At 37.4% G+C, this 24,180-nt stretch overlaps 1 protein-coding gene across 2 annotated transcripts in view; it reads right to left on the bottom strand.

The window, feature by feature from the left end:
- LOC307119372 (60 kDa lysophospholipase-like) overlaps positions 1–23,015 on the bottom strand; it is a 39,357-nt gene extending 16,342 nt beyond the window's left edge. The window contains exons 1-2 of one of the 2 annotated variants that reach the window (XM_079805607.1): positions 22,808–23,015; positions 22,274–22,421 (exon numbers count right to left, since the gene is read on the bottom strand). In XM_079805607.1, coding sequence (XP_079661733.1) covers positions 22,274–22,421; positions 22,808–22,825 — 166 coding nt within the window. In that variant the 5' untranslated portion in view covers positions 22,826–23,015. Of the gene's footprint in view, positions 1–22,273; positions 22,549–22,807 lie in introns of those variants that run through there. The other variant, XM_079805606.1, reaches the window with a different exon arrangement.
- Positions 23,016–24,180: the final 1,165 nt, after the last annotated feature.

Here is a 24,180-nt window from a genome sequence, read left to right as displayed (position 1 = left end):
AATTGAGATAGGCAGGTCATTCCACCAGGTGGGAACGGTCCAGGAAAAGGTCCGTGACAGTGATTTCATGCCTCTCTGGTATGGCACCACAAGGCGTCGTTCACTGGTAGAACGCAAACTCCTGGAGGGTGTGTATGTCTGAACAAGCGAGTTAAGGTATATTGGTGCAGAGCCAGTGGTTGCTTTGAAGGCGAGTACCAGTGCCTTGAATTTGATGCGAGCGGCTATTGGTAGCCAGTGGAGTCTGATGAAGAGAGGCGTGACGTGCGCTCTCTTCGGCTCGTTAAAGATCACCCTCGCCGCTGCATTCTGGATCAGTTGCAAGGGTTTGATAGTGCATGCCGGAAGGCCTGCTAGAAGAGCATTACAGTAGTCCAGTCTGGAGAGAACAAGAGCTTGGACCAAGAGTTGTGTGGTCAGCTCAGATAGGAAGGGTCTAATCTTCCTAATGTTGTATAATGCAAATCTGCAGGACCGGGTTGTTGCAGTAATATGGTCAGTGAATTTTAGCTGATCATCGATCACAACTCCAAGATTCCTGGCTGTCCTGGACGGAGTTATGGTTGATGATCCTAGCTGAATGGAGAGATTGTGATGAAGTGCTGGGTTGGCTGAGACCACAAGCAGTTCAGTCTTTGCAAGGTTGAGTTGCAGGTGATGCTCCTTCATCCAGGCAGAAATGTCTGTTAGGCAGGCAGCAATACGAACACCAACCGTGGGATCATCTGGTTGAAATGAGAAGTAGAGTTGAGTGTCGTCTGCAAAGCAGTGATAGGAAAAGCCATGTTTCTGAATGACCGATCCCAGTGATGACATGTAGATGGAGAAGAGAAGTGGTCCAAGCACTGAGCCCTGTGGAACTCCAGTGGCTAGATGATGTGACTTAGACACTTCACCTCTCCATGACACCCTGAAGGACCTACCTGAGAGGTAAGACTTGAGCCACTGGAGAGCAGTTCCTGAGATGCCCATCTTCATGAGAGTTGACAGGAGGATCTGGTGGTTAACTGTGTCAAAAGCAGCAGACAAATCCAGTAAGATAAGTACTGTGGATCTGGAAGCCGCTCTTGCCTGCCTCAGTGCCTCCGTAACCGAGAGCAGGGCAGTCTCAGTTGAGTGGCCGCTTTTGAAGCCTGATTGGTTGATATCCAGGAGGTTGTTCTGTTCAAGAAACGTAGAGAGCTGGTTAAAAACAACTCGCTCGAGTGTCTTTGCAATGAAAGGTTTGCAATGAAAGATTTGTGGAATAAATATTATAGCTTTTATTTTGAAGTAAAAAGATAAAATTAGACCCTTTGGGGTAAGATGACCCAGCCATCTTTGGCACAGAAGGCCCCAAGTGGCATGCTGTTACTGGTGTTATTGTTTTTAAATGTAATACTTATTGTAATTAACGGGGCTATTATTGAAAATATAGGTTAATTGAGTGAATTCTATTACGATGAAATCTATTATGTTTTTTAAAATTATTTTTATTATGACATATCTTCAATTAAAATATGGGCAATTATAAGTGAATATTGATATGCTTGTATATAAGTCATAAAAATGTACCTTTCAGATGATTATCTTTTAATGGGATTCAGATTTTTCTGTTATCAGTTATTCAATTATTCTACTAAATTGTTAAAGCAAAATTTTAAGTAGAATATTTTATTTAGTATTTTACATTAATGACATTTTAAAAGATATATAAATGGTAATAAGAATTATATCAAAAGCTATTTATACATTCTGTAACAGTTCATGCGTTATTATATGAAATTAGGCCTATATATATATATATATATATATATATATATATATATATATATATATATATATATATATATATATATATATATATATATATATATATATATATATATATATATATATATATATATATATATAGTGAGGAAAATAAGTATTTGAACACCCTGCTATTTTGCAAGTTCTCCCACTTGGAAATCATGGAGGGGTCTGAAATTGTCATCGTAGGTGCATGTCCACTGTGAGAGACATAATCTTTAAAAAAATCCAGAAATCACAATATATGATTTTTTAACTATTTATTTGTATGATACAGCTGCAAATAAATATTTGAACACCTGTCTATCAGCTAGAATTCTGACCCTCAAAGACCTGTTAGTCTGCCTTTAAAATGTCAACCTCCACTCCATTTATTATCCTAAATTAGATGCACCTGTTTGAGGTCGTTACCTGCATAAAGACACCTGTCCACCCCATACAATCAGTTAGAATCCAACTACTTACATGGCCAAGACCAAAGAGCTGTCCAAAGACACTAGAGACAAAATTGTGCGTATCACCAGACCAAGCTCAATTTAAGATTGAACGTTGGTCTGGGGAGTCTGCTCTGTATTTTCTACTGCACAAGAGGCGTGATAAACGAGCATAATTCAAATGACTCTGTATGTAATTGGATAGTCCTTCAACCAATCAGACCACAAGAGGCGTGATCAACGGGCAACGACCCATCCCTTTTCTATCTGTCATCGTGTTAAACCCGCCAATAGCGCGTCGGGTGGATAAGCCAGTCTGTGATTGGTTCCCGCGAAAGTGTAACAGAAGCAGTAGAAATGAATGTACAGGTTTCCAGACTGAGTTGCAGGGCGAAATCAAATCGCCGGCAGATTAAGCTGGGTTTACCCAGTCTACAAGTTGTTAACAGAAATACAAAAACAAACTACCAAATTACTAATTCAGAGGATTGTAATGCATAGAGACAGAGCATATTTAGGCCACGCCCACACCAGGGGGAAAACAATCCCACGCTCTCCATTGACTTTGCATTGCGTGAAGCGGCCTCCTTGTCATTTCAGACTTATAACAAAAAACAGAATAATGTCTAAAAGCTGATATGTGACCAAGTGTACAGCAAACAAGCTAAACAAAACCCAGAACCAAAAACCCAGAAGTTTTTATAAGCTGTTGACCCAAAAAACGAGCGTTTAAGGACACAAAAGTGGATACAGGCAATTGAGACAGAGCGAGATTATATTACACTGAGAACTACACCCACTAGAGGGGAACGTGATCAGTGACAGGACATATAATATATAAAACTGACATTTGGATATTTGACTTAACAGTGAAAAAATACTTACTGTACACACAGGCATACTGAGTGTCAGGATGTCAAAATGTACCTATTCTTCCTGCTGTTGCTTCACGTCTTATTGCCTGTATCCACTTTTGTCTCCTTAAACACTCGTTTTTTTGGGTCGACAGGTTATAAAAACGTATTTCTGTGTTTTTTAGCTTGTTTGCTGTACACCTTGTCACATATCAGCTTTTAGACATTGTTCTGTTTTTTGTTATAAGCCAAAAATGACAAGGAGGCGCTTCATGCAATACAAAGTCAATGGAGAGCGTTGGATTGACAAACTCATAAAACCGTCAATTCATGAGAATTTACCAGAATTTACCATTTAATTTGAGAAAACTGTCATCTCATGAACACAGACACTCAAAGGTCTTCATGGCAACCCGTCAAATTAAAAGTTCGGTTTAAAAAAATTGAAATTGACAGAATATATTACAGTATTACAGTATTTTAGCTAGGTCTTTATGTAATAATAATACATCTCTACTAATAATAATTATGCCTAGATGGTTGATTATTTTTCACTTGATATTTTTTATAAACAATGTTTTCTTTTAAACAGCATACAGCCTTTAAATGTTTGTATTATTTACTTATAATGATTATCATCATAAATAATAAACTTAATACATTTAATCATTTTTTTAAATACTAAAAAAAAACTAAAAACATTCAGCTGTGGTACCGAAACATTTTACCGTACATTTTTTATGGTATTGGTACCGACTACTGGAATTTTGGAATTTTGGTGACATCCCTAGTCTCTATACTGTTAATGCGACGACATTCTGGTACTGTCGTCTCCGTTTTCCAGATTTCCGTGCACAGACTCTGTGAGTGACGCTGGGGAGCGAGCGGGAAAACAATGGAGTGGTTTTACAATGGCATACACATAAATTTTTTTTTCAATTAAATGATTATTAGGCTGCATTAACTAGGTCAGCCGGAACCGGGAACACTTACCATAACACCTGATGTACTCTTTACATCATAAAAAGAATGCAATCTACACTAATGTTAGTCTCTCTGTTTATCCTGGGGTTTATTGCAGTCAGCCGGATCCGGGCCGTATCCAGATCAGATGGTGGACCTGCACCCAGACATGACCAACGCATCCCTGAAGTGTCTACAGAGACCGTGTCAATTAGACTCCCCCTAAATTGCCTCATCGTGACGACATCCTGAATAAACCCGTCTCCGGCATGGTGAGTCCGATCTTTCGAATATTCCTTTTTTATAATTGTTTAATCGACATGTCATTCTCAATAAACCCGTCTCCGCCGTGATGACTCCGATCTTTTGAATATTTCGATCTAATATGACCCCTGACCTGTAAAGTTGCCAGAATAATAATCATACACTATTTGTTAATTGGCCAGAGGAGAACTGGCACCCCGACTGAGCCTGGTTTCTCCCAAGGTTTATTTTTCTCCATTATGCCACCTGATGGAGTTTTGGTTCCTTGCCACTGTCGCCTTTGGCTTGGCTTGCTCAGTTGGGGACGCTAAATTTTCAACTAAATATCCAAATAAATCTAATTACTAAATAACTAAATTACTGTACAGCCGAATCAAATTCTCTTGCATTATTTTCCTGTTTAACTCTGTGAAGTTTTATCACTAAGTTTGTCAGAGCCATGCAGGACAGAAGGCCTTACACTCTGCTCTTGAGTGTGAAAGTACACTCCTTTGTAGTGTGTCTGAGTGCTTTGGACCCAGATAAGATTATATTTTTAAAAGATAAAGATTTGTGTTGGTTAGCTTCCTGAAGCTGTGTTATTGTGCATGGGCAGAATTGAATGGATTTATAGTAGGCTTATAATTGTAGTATGCGACTGTGGTGTTCTGGTTGACATGGTAAAATATGGCAGAAGCCTGCTAGAAAAAAAACCTTCTGTTCTGAATAAGCAGTCCAGTTGCATAAATTTGTGAAATATAGAAATGATTATTTGTAAGAAATTCACTTGTCCCACTTATATAAAAATTATTAATTATTTTCTGTTTATCTTCAGTTACATTAAGTATTTTATGTATGCCTACTATCTTTCTGACTGACTTTTCCAATGTTGAAAAACTGAAAGAACTCTCATATGGCAAACTAATCTTTTAATTAGGGGTTTGAGCACTGACAGCCTATTGTATTTATCAGGATTTTTATTATTATTATTCTGCCATAAAAGTGATCATCAAACTGGCCTACCCTAGAGACTTGAAACTTGATCAGATGGTAGAAGTCTTGCTCGCTACTCAGATACATGGCCAATAGGGGGCACTACAGTGATCAAAAATGTGAAATTGCTTCTAGATAACTCTATTTGTTTGAGTGTCTGATATTTGGAATCCTGGGCTCAAGACACAAAATGTATTTAGCTCCAATTTCATTTCCACTATTACATTTTTTTCCACCATTTTTAAATCTACTTTTTCAAACTCCTCATAGGCTGTTTGTCCAATTCACTTGAAACTTGATATGCGTCATCTAGAACCCTTAATGGCAACACATTTTTTCCAGCAATCCCTGTTTACACTGTTACTATCAGAGTTATGTTTTGTCCGGGTTATTGTTCAATTGCTGCTTTTCCTTTGACCCTCATTTTCCTATCTGTTTCATTCTATAATCATGTTTCACCCGTGTCTAGTTATTTAGTCATTAGTCACATGTCTCCTAGTTAATCAACTCATCAGTTCCTTTGTTTTGCCCCATGTATTTAAGCCTTCAGTTTCAGTCTGTTCCTGGTCCTATATTGATTTGTGTTATGCGTTATCTCCTGGATATTCTCCTTTTCCTTGTGTGTTAAGTTAGTAATAAAGACTATTTTCACTTAATTCCTTTGTCGCACGCTCATCTACCACCCCAGACCGTGACAGAATACAGGACCTATCTATCTATCTATCTATCTATCTATCTATCTATCTATCTATCTATCTATCTATCTATCTATCTATCTATCTATCTATCTATCTATCTATCTATCTATCTATCTATCTATCTATCTATCTATCTATCTATCTATCTATCTATCTATCTATCTATCTATCTATCTATCTATCTATCATCTGTTTTAGGGATGGGGTGACACATCAACATAATGTTCGTCCCTGGCAGCGCTGCTTTGAGCCTACACATTTTGTAGGACTCACAACCACACAGAGAGCATGTTTCAGCTGCGCACCGCTCCGTAAATAAACTAAACCATGTCATGATTATACAGTTAAGTATTGCTCTCACATTATTATATGATGTGGCAGACAACTAGTTGTCAATTGCAGTTCCGTTAATTCAGCACAGGCCATTATCCATTAGCATTTGCTCTAGAGTCTTGTGTGAAACATGACAGGGGATTGATGAACATAAACAGTGCATCGATTACATCGGGAGGAGCACGTTCAGATTATCTACACAATCAGCTTGAGAGGAGGCGTAGGCTATATATATATTCATAGCATTCCTCAACAGTTTTCAGCATCCCTCCACCACCCCATCTCCTCACTCATAGTCCTATTCCCTGCAAGAGGTATGGGGGGAGTACTCTGGGTTAAGGCCAAATTTCGAGCTCGGAGTTCTGCATGCCAAATGCGCATATTTTATGGTTTTAATCTACAGTAGCCTATTTGATAATTTGTAAGTGTGAACTCATGAAAAAGCAGAACTCTGCTCATTATTTTGTTATACTGACTGTTTGCAGGTTCATACAACAAAATATTCTGGGGGCCATGAAACTTTTGTGAACATGTTAAAAAATGCTAGTGCTGACTGGCACCTTTTTTTATTTTTTTATTTTAGAAAATGTTGGCAGGGAACTATTCAACAATTAGATGCAAACGTTATTTCATTGATTGTACTCTGCATTAGGAGAATAAAATTATAAAGAATATATCTAAATATTGATCATAACACAGTCCTAAACAGTAACTCTCACTAACAGATTGAAAGTACATTCCTTTGTAGTGTATCTGAGTTCTTTGGACCCGGATACGATTTTATTAAAGATAAAGATTAGTGATAAGTGAAAGATAAAGAGTGAATTTTGTGAGCTTCCTGAAGCTGTATTATTGTGCATGGGCAGAATTAAATGGCTTTATAGTAGGCTTATAATTGTAAGTGTAGTGATCTGGCTGACATGGTAAAATAAGGCACAAGTCTGATAGAAACAAACTTTCAACTAAACCGTCCCAATATATTGCCTTTGATAAACAATATAATTTTTGTTTATCTTCACTGTTCTTTCTTCCTGACTGACTTTCCCAAAGTATGTAACCTTGGTTCCCTGAATAGGGAACAAGATGCTGCATAGCCATTGCTATGGGAACACCTTCGATGTGATGAATGTCTGAAGCCATTATACCATGCTATTTTCATCTGATTTCTAGTTATTGTGCGTACGTACATACACTTTTAGGTTTAAATCTATGGAAAGAGACGTGGTTCCCTGATGGAAACTCGGTCTGCGCACAAAGAAGGATATGCCTCACCAACCTGCACAGGGGATGAGAAGCAGTTCTCCTTGGCAATTTAAGTATGAGACCACAGTCATGTTATCCGTTCTGACCAGTACATGATAGCCCCTCAAGTGTGGCAAGAACCATTTGAGTGCCATTAACACTGACAGCATCTCCAAAAGATTTATGTGCCAGCCACAATGTGCCCCCTTCCAAATTGATTGCCCCCCAGCTCATATAGGATGTGTCTGTCGTTATAGTTTTGCAATGACAGAACGCACTTAGCTGGACTCCTCTGCAAAGTAGCAGGGACCTTATCAATGGTCACGAGGCATGAAAACCTCATGATCAAGGGCGTAGGTTTGATTTTGAAATTGGTAGGGACATCCCTGGAAGCCGAGGATTCAGGGAATGAATAGGATAATGTTTTAAGGTTTTTAGTCTATATTGACCTTAACAATATGTTAATTAATGAATTCTGTAATGTTAAAGATAACTAACAAAGACAAGGAGGCAGTTTAACAGAGATTTAACTTTACTCCATTCATAGTGCAAAGCATGCGCTGCAATTAAATTAAATCAAGATACTTTTACTAGATAAGTAAAATTATACAATATATTTTTCTTGTTTTATTGGGGGGGGGGGGGGGGTTGCTTAAAACAGGCAACTTTATCAATGGGTTAAGAAGCAATGGGGTAAGAAAAATCTTGAAACAGATTGACAAAGGAAATCAGAGTTGCTAAAAGAAGCTACTCTGAAAAGCTGAAAAAACTGTTTTTAGCCAATGACCCTGCATCAGTCTGCTTGAGGAACATTACCAACTACAAGTCACCATCCCCTCGTTCTATAGAGAACCAACAACTGGCTGAGGATCTGAATGCAATACTAAAAAAAACAAAAAAAAACATTCAGCTGTGGTACCGAAACATTTTACCGGTGACATCTGAATGCATTCTACTGCAGGTTTGAAAAGCCCAGTCTCACACCACACACCCGCTCTGATCAGCACTTCACACATTCACCATCACCTCCTGCACCCCTTCTCCCCCCTCCTGCCATCCATCCTGACATTAAGGTCTGTGTGGAGGACGTGAGCCGAGTCTTCAAAAAACAGAAGACTAAGAAAGCTTCAGGCCCAGACGGCATCTCATCTGCTTGTTTGAAAGCCTGTACTGACCAACTGGCCACAGTCTTCACGCAGATCTTCAACAGATCATTGGAGCAGTGTGAAGTTCCCTGCAGCTTCAGATGCTCCACTATCATTCCTGTCCCCAAAAAACCCGAAATCACTGGACTTAATGGCTACAGACCTGTTGCTCTCACGTCTGTGGTCATGAAGTCATTTGAAAGACTGGTTTTGGCCCACCTGAAGGACATCACTGGACCCTTGCTGGATCCTCTTCAATTTGCCTACAGAGTAAACAGGTCTGTGGATGATGCAGTCAAGACCTGGGACTTATGCAAGGATCTTATTTGTGGACTTCAGTTCGGCCTTCAATACCATCATGCCTGATCTTCTAACAGCTTAACTGACACAGCTCTCCATGCCATCCTCAATCTGTCAGTGGATCTCCAGCTTCCTGACAGACCGGCAGCAGCTCGTGAGACTGGGGAAACTCACATCCAGAACTCTCACTATCAGCACTGGCGCCCCCCAGGGGTGTGTTCTCTCCCCACTGCTCTTCTCCCTGTACACCAATGACTGCACTTCTAAAGACCCCTCTGTGAAGCTCCTGAAATTTGCAGACGACACCACTGTCATCGGCCTCATCCAAAACGGTAACGAGTCTGCTTACAGACTGGAGGTTGAACAGTTGGCTGTCTGGTGCAGTTATAACAACCTTGAGCTCAACACGCTCAAAACGGTGGAGATGATAGTGGACTTCAGGAGGAATAGCCCAGCACTCCCCCCACTCACCATCATGAACAGCACTGTGGCAGCAGTGGAGTCATTCAGGTTCCTGGGCACTACCATCTCTCAGGACCTGAAGTGGGACAATCACATTGACTCCATTGTGAAAAAGGCCCAGCAGAGACTGTACTTCCTTCGTCAGCTGAGGAAGTTCAACCTGCCACAGGAGCTGCTGATTCAGTTCTACTCGGCTGTCATTGAGTTTGTTTTATGCACTTCCATCACTGTCTGGTTTGGTTCAGCTACCAAATCAGATATCAGGAGACTACAACGGACAGTCCGGACTGCGGAGAGGATTATTGGTGCCTCCCTGCCAACCCTCCAGGACCTGTACTCTTCCAGAGTGAGGAAATCATCACAGACTACACTCACCCTGGACACCTCCTGTTTGAACAGTTACCGTCAGGTAGGCGACTCTGATCACTGGCCACTAGAACATCTATAGGCACCGGTTCTTCACCGGTTCTTTGACTAAGGTGCTATATAGCACCTCTGAAGAACCGCTGAAGAACCACTGAAGCACCAAAATTGGTGCTATATAGCACTAAAAAAGGTTCCCCTATGATTACGAGCCAAGAACCATTTTTGGTGCCATATAGAACCATTTTTTTTAGAGTGTATATATTTAGACTGGAAACAAGACAAAAATAGGCTACTAGATAAGAAAACCATTTTTTGGCAGTGTAGGCTAGTCAAGTGCCTGCAGTGTTCCTTGCTATTTGAAGAAGCCAAACACATGTCTGTGTCTGTCCTTAACAGAAATGAACTGTATATTTGTTTCACATATTGTCCAGTTTGTCTTGGCAAACAGCAAATAACATTACAATTTAATAATAATGGTTTTAATAAACTTAAAAATATTATTTATTTCTGTGATGCAAAGCTGAATTTTCAGCATCGTTACATCAGACTTCAGTGTCACATGATCCTTCAGAAATCATTCTAATATGCTGATTTGATACTCAGCTATTATCAATGTTGTTGTCATGATTCCCGTCTTGTTTTCCCCTGATCTTGTGTGGACTAGTGTTACTTCCTGTTTTACGTCATGTTTTGTAGTCCTTTGGAGTTTTTTTGTTTGTTGATTAGTTCTTTGATTTGTCTACCCCAGGTGTTTCTTGTTTACTTGTTAAAACTACAAAGGACTACAAAACAATGATATGAAACAGGAAGTAGGCTAACACAAATCCACACAAGATCAGGGGAAAACAAGACAGGAATCATAACAGTTGTGCACTCTAAAAAAAAAGGCTCGTAATCATAGGGGAACCTTTTTTAGTGCTATATAGCACCAATTTTGGTGCTTCAGTGGTTCTTCAGCGGTTCTTCAGAGGTGCTATATAGCACCTTAGTCAAAGAACCGGTGAAGAACCTCTGAAGAACCGCTGAAGAACCACTGAAGCACCAAAATTGGTGCTATATAGCACTAAAAAAGGTTCCCCTATGATTACGAGCCAAGAACCATTTTTGGTGCAATATAGAACCTTTTTTTTTTTTAGAGTGTGCTGCTTTTTTTTAATATATATTTTTTAATACTTTTTTCAGGATTCTTTAATGATGAAATCATTTAAAAAGTACAGCATTTACTTAAGATAGGATTTTTGTGTAACAATATACACTACTGTTCAAAAGTTTGGGGTCAGTGTTTGTTTGTTTCTTTTTTTGAAAGAAATTAATACTTTTATTCAGTAAAGATGTGTTTTGATAAAAAAGCGATGGTAAAGATTTATGTTAGAAAAGATTTCTATTTTGAATAAATGCTGTTCTTTTAAACTTTTTATTCATCAATGAATCCTGAAAAAAGTATCAACGGTTCCAAAAATATTAAGCAGCACAACTGTTTCCAACATTGGTAACAACTGAGTATCAAATCATCATTAGAATGATTTCTGAAGGATCATGTGACACTGGAGACTGGAGTAATGGATGATGAAAATGCAGCTTTACATCATAATAATATTTCACAATATTACTGGTTTTTTTTTCAGTATTTTTGATCAAATAAATGCAGGCTTGATAAGCATAACTTCTTTCAAAAACATTAAATAGTTAATATTAATAGTAATGTTTCCAAACATGAACTCTCGTTTCCACTGCTCTCCTCTTTTCTGCTTTCTCCATCACTTTCTTTTTCCTGTGACTCAATTTCTGTGAAGCTTCATGAAGCTTCATGAAGCTTCGAAGCGTTATGAATCAGTGAGTCGATTCAGCGGTTTGGATCGCCAAAGTCACGTGATTTCAGCAGTTTGGCGGTTTGACACGCGGTCCGAATCATGATTCGACTCGCTGATTCATAACGCTTCGAAGCTTCATGATGCAGTGTTTTGAAATTGGTCATCACTATAAGTCGTTATTTAGGGGGTTTTTTGCACACAAAAACTATTCTCGTCGCTTCATAAAGTTATTGTAGAACCACTGTAGTGAGATGGACTTTGTAACGACGTCTTTAGTAGGGCTGGGTATTGACACAAATTTCACAATTCGATTCGATTTCAATTCACAAGCTTTTGATTCGGTTCCATTCGATTCAATTCAATATCGATTATTTTGGATATGTATCAGCTATAATACATGGAAAATGTTCTCAAGGAAAACTAATTTCTGAACTAATGTTGTAAACTATGGGAGTCAGTTGATACTACATTAGCCTATTAATATTGAAGGTACAAATTAACTGATTTGTATACAAACACTTAAATGACACTAAATTATGTTTTTTTTTTATATAATAATAATAAAGTTATAATATTAACTTTACAATTACATAATCATAATTCTACTCCAATTCGTTTTTTGAAATATAAACATTTAAAGGGTGGCTGTCATAAAAACGTGCCAGATTTATTAAATATTGAAGAACATTGACAATGAATACACTCTAAAAAAAAAGGCTCGTAATCATAGGGGAACCTTTTTTAGTGCTATATAGCACCAATTTTGGTGCTTCAGTGGTTCTTCAGCGGTTCTTCAGAGGTGCTATATAGCACCTTAGTCAAAGAACCGGTGAAGAACCTCTGAAGAACCACTGAAGAACCTCTGAAGAACCGCTGAAGAACCACTGAAGCACCAAAATTGGTGCTATATAGCACTAAAAAAGGTTCCCCTATGATTACGAGCCAAGAACCATTTTTGGTGCAATATAGAACCTTTTTTTTTTTAGAGTGTAGGCCTGTAATGTGGTGCATATAATTAGCAAAATGCTCCTCTCTAGAGTTAATTTTTCTAGCTGACTAACGAGTTTATGGACACTGGATATGGTTTTTCTGAGGTAACTGTGACGTTACGTGACATTGTTTACTTGTAAGCCGTTTTACTTACATCTTTCTGCGGTTGAAACACTGATTGAGCGATTCTGTGTGACACAATACGGATTTCGGTATGTTGTCCTGTATCTTTTAACACACTTTCAGAAGCTCATTCGTGTTTATTTCGCACTGTTACTGGAATTAAGGCGGAAGAGAAGATCCGTTCATGTGTGCTCCGAAAACGGTGCCAAAACGGTATTTATGTTTTTGAATTTCGTAAAAAAAATAGACTAATCGATTCTTGGGATTTAAGAATCGATATTGCTTTGTAAAAGTGAGAATCGATTAAAATCGAGAAATCAATATTTTTTACCCAGCCCTAGTCTTTAGTACCTTTTATGGGTCTTGAGAGTGTAAAGTGCATTGTGCAAATGGAGGCCTTTCTGAGCCATCGGATTTCAACTAAAATATCTTCATTTGTGTTTCGAAGATGAACGGTCTTACGGGTGTCGAACGACATGAGGGTAAGTAATTAATGACAGAATTTTCATTTTTGGGTGAACTAACCCTTTAAGCTTACGATGGTTTTGTGAAAGCAGCCCTGGAAATTAGTGTGAGAGGCTTTTCAGCACTGCAAGATAGCTTTTCAGCCCCAAAAGACGCTTGACACTCACAATTTTGAAAATCAGCTTCTGCTTAAAGGGATAGTTCACCTAGAAATGAAAATGTGATGTTTATCTGCTTACAAGGTGTCTTTGTTTCTTCAGTAGAACACAAATGAAGATGTTTAACTCCAACCGTTGCAATCTATCAGTCATATAATGCATGTGAATGGTACATGATTACTAGCATCATGAGAGTAAAAAAAACCTGCACAGACAAATCCATATTAAACTCTGCAGCTTGTGACAACACATTGATGTCCTAAGACATGAAACGATCAGTTTTTGCGAGAAACCGATAACCGATATATAGTATTTATATAATATTTTTACCTCAAAAACGATCTATGTCCGACACCCGTTCAGTGCGCCATCACTTCCGGCAAGTGTGGTCAATGTACATAATAATAATAATAATAATAATAATAATAATAATAATAATTTGTTACATTTAAATAGCGCTTTTTTGGGTACTCAAATCGCTTTACATATAGAAGGGGGAAATCTCCTCAACCAACACCAATGTGCAGCATCCACCGGGATGCTGCGACAGCAGCCATATTGCGCCAGAACCACACACCAGCTTATGGTGGAGAGGAGACGGAGTGATGATGTCAATCGGTATATGGGGATGATTAGGAGGCCATAATGGACAGAGGCCAATTTGGCCAGGATGCCGGGGTTACACCCCTACTCTTTTTCCGAAGGACATCCTAGGATTTTTTTTAAGACCACAGAGAGTCAGGACCTCGTTTTAACGTCTCATCTGAAGGACGGTGCTCTTTGACAGTATAGTGTCCCCTACTGGGGCATTAGAACCCATACAGACCACAGGGTGAGCACCCCCTGCTGGCCTCACTTACACATCTACCAGCAGACACCTGGTTTTCCCAGGAGGTCTCCCATCCAGGTACTGACCATGCTCAGCCCTGCTTAGCTTCAGTGGGAAACAAGTCTTGGGCAAAAGGGTGATATGGCTGCTGGCAAATGATCAGACAGAGTGCTGGAAGTGATCTCTCGCACGTATCTCTACGCCAGATTGTGTACATTGACCTCACTTACCGGAAGTGATAGCACGCTGAACGGGTGTCGGACATAGAACGTATTCGAGGTAAACATTTTTACAAATACTGTTCGGTTTCTCGCACAAACCGATAATTTTGTGTCTTAGGACATCAATATGTCGCCACGAGCTGCGTGATTTGTCTGTGCATGTTTTTTTTAACTCTCATAGATTTTGTTTCCATTCACATTCAATATACGACTGACAGACTGCAACTGTTGGAGTTAAAAATCTTAATTTGTGTTCTATTGAAGAAACAAAGACACTTATATCTTGGATGCCCTGCAGATAAGCAGATAAACATAAAATTTCCATTTTTGGGTGAACTATCCCTTTAAGTTAAATCCGGGGTTTTACAACTTTGAGTAGCATGTTGCATACTGGCATTAGGTAGTAGTCTTATAGTTTGAGAATTAAATACCATTAAATTCAAACAGTTCTAAAGCAGGATAAAACCTTATATGTGGTTCATTCACTTCATGTTTTTAGAGATTAAAAGCTTAAAGAAGAATCTCTAGTTTTCATTCTTGCTGCTACTTTTACGCTACTTTTACTTTTTTTAATACTCAAGTACAATTTTAATGTGGTACTTTTTTTACTTTTACTCAAGTATGATTCTGGCCAGATACTTTTACTTTTAATTATTCATTCACTTGAGTAACATTTTTGAGTACTTTTTACACCTCTGGCTGTATAGCTGTATTTAGCGATGTGTTTGTTGTCAAACTGAAAAATTTTGTATATTTTTAATGATTAAAAAATGCCATTATTTTATTTTAAAAAGTTAATAATTGTATTTTGTTGACAAAATATTTTAGTTTGTCTTGGATATTTTTTTGATTATATCAGGTAACATTTTAAGCTGTCATTTGGTTATGTTACAATGTGCCCCCTAACATGTTACAATGTACCCCACCTATGGGGCATGTTGTCACATTTCACTTCCATTCTTTTGGGGTAAATAAAGAAAAAGGTATACACTGTATTAATTAAACAAAACCACATAATTGTACTAGACATGTGGGAAAGAGATTCACAAAAATGTAATAAATTCACAAATAAATAGAATGAGATCCACAAATATATGCAGGAGTTTCACACAAATGAATTAGATTCACAAATAAATACAATGACATTTGTTAATACAATTTGTAAATCGCAGCACAGCGCGTGGATTTTGAAACATTTCTAGCGTCTACAGTACACTCACATAAATCCACAAATAGGTAGACTCCACCCATCATCTACTTAAGCCAATCAGATAACTCCATGTTGTGCTGACCCATAGACCGTAAAAAAATATGGACGACGCGACTTCATTGACTTCCGCTGACCAAAGTTGAAGCTTTCATAGGCCCGCTCACGGCGCTGACATCTTGGGACCGAGTCTGCGCAGTAGCGATCTCGGGACCGGAGTTGCGCAGTAGAGAACAGGAAGTAGAGGCGCGATTATCAAAAGCCCGCCCACACTCTCGCAGATGCAGAACAATTCATTTTGTTGGTGTGAAATAAACAGTTATGGAAGTTTAGAAATTAAAGCTAAAGCTCCAATCTCCTCCCAAAAATCCAGAAAAAAGTCCGTTAGTGCCTCAGTGACAAGTTCATTCAGAGAAGCCGTCAATCTCAGCTGTCAATCATGACGTCACACCCCTCGTTTTTATAGCATCAAATAACTCACTAAAACTAAACTTATTTAAAAAACGAACACTTGAAATGAAATTATTGTAATAAAAACTGCCTAAAATGACAGAAACCATCTTTAGGAAACAATTATTTGAAGTGTAATTAAATTGTTTAGTGTGTCTCGCGCCCATTCTAATACATGGAGAGGCGGGGTTTAGGAGCTATACTGGGACCGGCCACCGGGGGGCGATCGAGTCGCGAAAGCTTCAATTTCTGACTGAAGCACTACAGGCTTGTGCTGACCAATCATAGCACATTCTCGCTCCAACCAATCACGTTTTGGCCACTCCCATAGACTTCATGCGTAAGTAAAGCGCGTCATGGAGTGACCAATAGTTCCAGCATTGAACTCCATTAATTCCAGTGTAGGCTATCTCAAGCACACTCGCTGGCAAATTGATGAAATTACTGCATATTTTGCGATTTTATGGCATTAGTTAACCTCTCAGGAATATTGATAGAAGATGTAGGCCTATTTTATAAAGCACGTTAGAGTTAGCCTAATGTTTAGTGTTATATAACATATCGTTAGACTCTAACTTCAGTTAGAGCAGCACTACAACAGCTATTATATCCAGATGCTATGTGTCATTTCAACAGTTTTTAGAATCTCATAGATCTTTCTGTCAAATGCGTTCCTATGAAGTATTTGCCATTCAAGGAATAACGTAGCCTATCTAGTGCCAGGATATAAAGAGTTTAATAAATTGGTTGCCCAGTTTTTTTTTAAACACTATTTAAAACTTCTTTCTTGGGTTAAATTCTGTATATTCTAGCATCATTCATTTATATTCACTTTGCTTTGAGTATCAAAATAACATTAGGACGTCAAAGGGATAGTTCACCCAAAAATGAAAATTCTGTCATCATTTACTCACCCTCAAGTTGTTCCAAACCTGTATGAGTTTCTTTGTTCTGCTGAACACAAAAGATGATATTTTGAAGAATCTTTGTAAACAAGCAGATAGAGCAACCATTGACTAGGGGAGAGCAGGGACGAAAGTACCATTTTTCAGAAAAACGTAATTTTAAAAGATAATATTTTAGACTGAGATATATTTTTGCTGTGGTCAATAACTCACAAGTGTGGTCTATCAATAGCAGGTGGTATTTTGTACAAATGTAGAATGACTACAGTATCATTTTTCACTTTGAACATAAGCTGCACATTGTTACTTTTGACCCCATCAGGTGGGACGAAAGTAACACACAGGTGGGTCAAAAGTAACACAACAATACAAGCTAGATTTTTTTGTGTTACTCTTGTTTTTATTAAACATACCTGACTATGACCTTGTTAATATGTAACTGCAAACATATTTTGTCCTTTATCTTTGCAACAAAAAAAATATTAAATTACATTTTCATTTTAAATGTTAAAGTTCATCAAATGTTTCAAATGTAACCTGACATTACACATTTTTATTTGCAATGTAAATCTATTTGATAAGATTTTTCTTCAACAGTAGCCTATAAACAATATGAAAATTAAATTAAATTAGCATAATATGCATATATAATAGCGGGACAAAAGTAACAGGTGTTACTTTTTTCAGGAAGTCCTGACATTTAAACACGATTTACTTTTATACTGAAAAACTCTGAAAAGACAAACCTTCAGGGTGTGTAACAGCACTAAATAACCCATAGATTGATCATTACTGTGACACATGAAACAAGAAACACAACTTTTTTGCCGTACTTGAAAACTGTATTTCGGATCTAAAAACGATGAGGGAATCACGTGATATTTGGCAGATCCGTCAAGGGTTGTGTGCTGAACGTGCTGTTTGCTGTCATAACTTGGAATGCAAATGTAGTCAAGGGCTCTGAGAAAATCGCTTTGTTACTTTCGCCCCGGTTCTCCCCTACCATAGTAGGGAAATACATACTATGGTAGTCAATGGTTGCTCTATCTGCTTTGTTACAAACATTCTTCAAAATATATTATTTTGTGTTCAGCAGAACAAAGAAACTCATACAGGTTTGGAACAACTTGAGGGTGAGTAAATGATGACAGCATTTTCATTTTTGGGTGAACTATCCCTTTAACAACATTAAAAAAATGAAAAATAAATTACCACTATAACCAGTAGATGGCGGAAGAGGAACACTTATTGGCTCATAGCCATTTTTTTAGCCATTCATTTTTTATAGATTATCAAATCACTATTATAACATTAAAATATCTATTTTTGTTACTTTATTTGTACTGAAGTGTTAAATATATAGGCTAATTGTATGGAAAATTACAAAGTCTAATGAAAAACAAAAACATCTGACTTAACTTCACAATAAATCTTTATTTAAATCGTGTATGTGCTTTGTTTATGATGAGGGGATTTGTAGATAATGGGAAGATTTGTATAAAACGTAAACTTGCACTAAAATTCATTCAGCGTTTTGAGACTGTATAAAACTTGTTTTGATCGATTGAGAGGATTCTCATTGCCGGTAAATAAAAAATATGACTGGTTATTATTTTCAACAGAAATGCCCGTGATTGACTACAATGCTCAACGCTGTAAAATCATGTTGTAGCCTACTGTCGTGACCCAAATAAAATAACCAGATCACTCAACCAAAAAAAAGATTAACGTCGTCTCTTCTTTATCTCTCCCCAGAATAAAATGCTACTGTAAAGCCTAATCGAAGTCAATGCACATATTGTGTTAATAATTTGCCAGAAATCGCTGCAAATAGCCTACAGTTAAATGCTGTCTATCCTGCTTAATCCTATTCAAACAGATTGACAGCACGGAGTTGTTTGGAACTATTGAGAGCTCTCTGGTCAGCACAATATGGCCGTTATCTGATTGGCTTAAGTAGATGGTGGGTGGAGTCTACCCATTTGTGGATTTGTGTGAGTGTAGACGCTAGAAATGTTTCAAAATCCACGCGCTGTGCTGCGATTTACAAATGTGCAAGAAGAGATCCACAGATGCAGAGGAAGCCATCAACAAATGCACAGGAAGCGATTCACAAATGAATGCAAAGCAGAGTTGTGTTTGTGACATAAAAATATATGTGTGGATATTTTTGTCATTCACAAATCGCCACCTTGGAATTATAAGGTTCTATGCATTCTGACTGGTTTGGAGATATTGAGCTTTAAAGTTTTTTGCATTCCATTTGACTGTGTAGAAAGAACCTTTTTATTTTGTAAATAAAAAATTCAAAAAAACTTAAAAACTTAAAACACATCACATAATGTAAAGAAGTTGTCACAGAATACGAATGTGTGAATAACTCAATTTTGACACAAATGTCAGATAGAACCTTATTATTGCAAGGGGACGAAATGTCATTGTATTTATTTGTGAATCGAATTCATTTTTATGATACTCCTGCATATATTTGTGGATCTCATTCTATTTATTTGTGAATTTATTTAATTTTTGTGAATCTCTTTACATTTATTTGTGGATGACAATCTATATTTGTTTGGAATAAAGCAACAAATCTACCCCCATAAATTAATGTGGGAAAAAAATAAATACTCTGAACCACAAGTGGATTTATACAGACTTGGTTGTCGCTAGGTTGTGCAACAGTGGTTATAGCCTATATAAATATAGGCTATAATTTTTGATTGAAAATATTGCTAGGGACAAATCTGGAGAGACATGTCCCGTGCGTCCCTTCTAAATTCTACGCCCCTGATATATTGAATAATACATAAGGAATTGCCACTTTTCATATATTGAAAAATACGTGACTATTTGCTAGGCCTAATGTATTTAACACATATATGATCAGATATGATAAATGCATGTATAATATATTGCAGCTATTTAAACACACACATAAATAGAACATATAATGGCCGAATATATTTCTTTATATTTACTTTCATTATGCGTTTCATATTTTCAAGCTAGTTAACTAGCACAAGCACACCTGCATGTAGGCTATTTAGCAACTAATCTATCACAGCGCCATTGAGCAAATCACGTAAAATAACACTTAATTTTAACATTTAACTACTCTCAACAGTCAGAAGCAAAGCTGAGATCTAGAAATCTGCTGTAACTCATTCCGTGAATGTGTCTATGTGTGTAGCCTACAATCAAGGGCTGTGCCAAGTGTGCGACCGCACCGGGCCTCGCACCTCACGGCCTCAAGAAAAGTGACAGCTGACTTGATGATGTAAAGCCAATAGTTAAAGTTCACGTTTTTGTCCTCCAAAATACTATATTAGTTAAAAGACATAGCAGAAAATGTGTATCGTGTTGCTGTATTATTCTGCTTGTCAAAAATGTATCACGCAGTAACTTAAAATATTTCTCTGAGCGTGAGACGGTGCGTGTGACCAACCCGTTCTCATCAGTCTGCGCATGCATGTAAGTCAGCGGGCATCGCACGTCAAGTTCGTAGAGCTTTATTCACAGTCCATTCAAATTCTGATTTTGGCTGCCTCTGAAATGGGTAAAACCATAGATATTACCTAAGAAGTTCAAGTGGCCTAAATATGCTAGAAATCCGCGCTCATTCAAGGGTGTGTATTTATTGCATGGACGGAGAAAGGATGGACGTCTGCATTTCTTCTGACAGTACGCACAAAGGTTTTTTATTTTATTTAACACTATAAAGTTAAATACGCATATCCTAACTATTAGGCCTACTCACCTTTCGGAGCATCAGTGAGAGCAACGGGACCACAGAACGAGTAGCCTACTTATCGCTAGACGTTTTAAACTTTTTTAAAACTGAAAACTTGTAGGCTACAATACATTCACACATAGGCGTAATTTACGGGTGGGACGGGTGGGACATGTCCCCACCACTTTTTGCCAGGCTCGATATTGTCCCCACCACTTTTTAAAACCTAGCCTAATTGAAAAATAGATTGCGGAAGGTGTGTATTAAAGCAAAAGCACGATCTACAAATCGTAATTCATTCATTTAACAAATGTTTCCGCCGGTCAGAAGCTTTTTTTCCATTACAGATTTGCACAAAACTTTTGCCATATTTCCTAAGTCGATAAAAAAAAATATTGCGAAATGACAGCGACATTTATACAGGTTTGTGCAGTATATGTTCACAATAAAGGATCAAACTTTATGAATTTACATGTAGCCTAATAAAATTTTTGTCTTCATTTCTAAATATTTAGCCTTTCAATAAATAGCCATACATGGTCAATGCATAGACCTATACTGCAGTATATTGAAAAATATAAGCAACCATACACTCTAAAAAAAAGGTTCTATATGGCACCAAAAATGGTTCTTGGCTCGTAATCATAGGGGAACCTTTTTAGTGCTATATAGCACCAAATTAGGTGCTTCAGTGGTTCTTCAGCGGTTCTTCAGAGGTGCTATAGCACCTTAGTCAAAGAACCGGTGAAGAACCTCTGAAGAACCGCTGAAGAACCACTGAAGCACCAAAATTGGTGCTATATAGCACTAAAAAAGGTTCCCCTATGATTACGAGGCAAGAACCATTTTTGGTGCCATATAGAACCTTTTTTTCTAGTGTATGGTTGCTTATATTTTTCAATATAGCCTACTGCAGTATAGGTCTATGCATTGACCAAAATATATATAGAATTATATTTTGCAGCCTATATATTTTTTGTTATGTAAAGGGTGTAGGCCTATCTCTCTTGCATGTTTTTAACCGATTTAATAAAATAGGCTACACTATTTTAATTAGCCAATTAAATTACGAAATTAGGCTACGTTTTTACAAAAAGCGGCTATTACACGCATCTTCAGGAAAACTGAAAACAGTCGCATGAAACGATGTAGCCTACGGTGTTGCTTGCTTTTTTTATAGGCCTGTGTTTCTTTTTCTTTTTTAACGAACGTCAATGTGAAAGTGTAACTAACTTGTTTTTTTTTATTATTTTTTTTTATTTATTTTTTTTACTGGCCTATAAAACAATAAAGTAAATCGGAAACACAGTGCTTGTTTTGTTTTAGATGTACATAATAGAATATGGCTAGAATTTTTTATCATTTTATATAATTAGCTATACTATTTTAAATGAGTACAAATCAATAATATCTAGGCTATTACCAAAAATACAATATTTTTTGTGCAATTGTGTGTACAATATATCTATGAATCTTCATAATTCTATGAAAAACTGTGCCAGGGCTGTTCAATATTGTCAGTATGAACCCTCGTGCAGTTAAGCTGATGGTGTTTACCGCCGTCATGCATGATCATTCCTATGGTTCCGCCGGTGTTTAGGACCAGGACCCTCGCCTCGACATCGGTACTCAGATCAGAAGAGCCGGAACTGTCGCAAGAGACTCTTCTACGTCCCACGGCGCTTCGGCAGAGAGACTTCTGGGACTGAAACACATCACATGGATTTAACCTGTTACTCAGCGATGTCATTCTTGCTAAAGCACACAACTAACTAACAATTTTTTTCAGAGGCAGCACGTTGATTTTAAACATAGCCATAGTGCGTCTCAATCAGCTCCCTAGTTCAGTAGTCAGGGCACTGATCAGGGTGTCAGCCCATTGACTTATGTCCTTATCAGTGCCCTGACTACTGAACTAGGGAGCTGATTGGTACGCACGCATAGGCTGCTCGCAACTACCGTGCAACTAGTCTAAATGAACATATAGCTACTTTTACACTTTTATTAACACAAAAGTAGCCTATATTAGAACGTTTTAAATGTGAGAAAACTCCGTCTTATCAAATCCAGTTATTATTTTCAAAACCTTACCAGGAACTGCAAATCCATGTCTTCTTCTTTTTTCTTTTTTGTAAGGCTATGTGAATTCACGTATGATGACTGTTGAAGATGATCGTGCAGATTTACAATTTAGGCTACTCTTTTATTTAGTTGCAGACATGAAGTAGAACTTTGTTTAAGCCAATGAGGGCGCTGGACAACTGTCATGTGATGACGAATTAAATTGATAAAAAAAAAATCGAATTGCATAAGGACACATAACTTAGTAACTGCTATTGCGACAACACGACCTTTAAAAAAATTAGGCCTACATGGTCATCATAATCATCATAATGGTCATCCTTCTTTATTTTTCGTTTTCCTTCATAATTTCCTTCATTATTTTTCCTTTTCGTTAATAATATCTCACAATAATATACACAAAGTAGATGACGTTAAAAATGCTGGGCTGTGATAGGCCTATCACTAAAATATTAACCAAAATTAAAATAAATCAAACTAAAATATTGGCCAAAACTAAAATGAAACATAGGTCTTAAGAGTTCTGACATGTTGGAATGGCAGAATTTCTCAGTATGCTCTTCACAACCGAAATAAGCAGTGAGCATGTCAAACAGGGAGCACTTAATCGACTCCCGATCATGAATTAATTCTATATTATATAATATCTATATTTATAAATAGTATAGGGCCATCCCTGGTGAAAAAAAGTATACTTTATTGTATTTCAAATATATTCCCTTTTCAGCAATAGCCTACTAACAAACATTTTTACCATCTATAAATATATAAAAAGTATAATTTTGACAATGCAACTTTAAAATAATTGTATTTTAGTATATTTTCTAAAAATATATTTAGAAAAATATACTTAAAATGAAAGTTCTGTGTAGGCTACTTTTTTAAAGTGTACTTATTTTAACAGTATACTTTAAAACATTTTTAGTATATTTTGAACTTGTCATTGTAACAATTCACTTAAAAATACATATAATATACTGAAGTTGTAGTAGCCTATATTTAAAGTTATATTTTATTATAATTTTTAAGTTTACTTATTCATGCTGGGAATTCTTTATTACTTTATTGCATATTACTTTCAGAAAGTGTTAAAAGTATAATGCATTAAAAGCCCATTTTTAAATATAAGCAGTGTACAATTGGCTACTTCCCTCCGTCTCCATGTGCTCTACTTCTATTGGATAGTCGCGTTGCTTTCAACGGATTCATTTGCATAAAGTTGAGCTTCGGCCAGCTTTTTTGACGCTCGGCATTTGTTTTAAATGCAGCGCCGCCTTCCCGGAATGCTTTGCGGGCGCGTTAAAGTCGCTTGACGTCACCCATAGGAATAAAGTGGAGTGCGGCGCGACAGAAGTGTTGCACGGACAAGTGGATCAGCACCC

The sequence above is a fragment of the Gobio gobio genome, assembly GCF_949357685.1.
Source record: "Gobio gobio genome assembly, chromosome: 23".
Classification (NCBI taxonomy): Eukaryota; Metazoa; Chordata; class Actinopteri; order Cypriniformes; family Gobionidae; genus Gobio; species Gobio gobio.
Note: the sequence above shows the minus strand (reverse complement) of the source record. Positions and strands in the feature narration are given on the sequence as shown.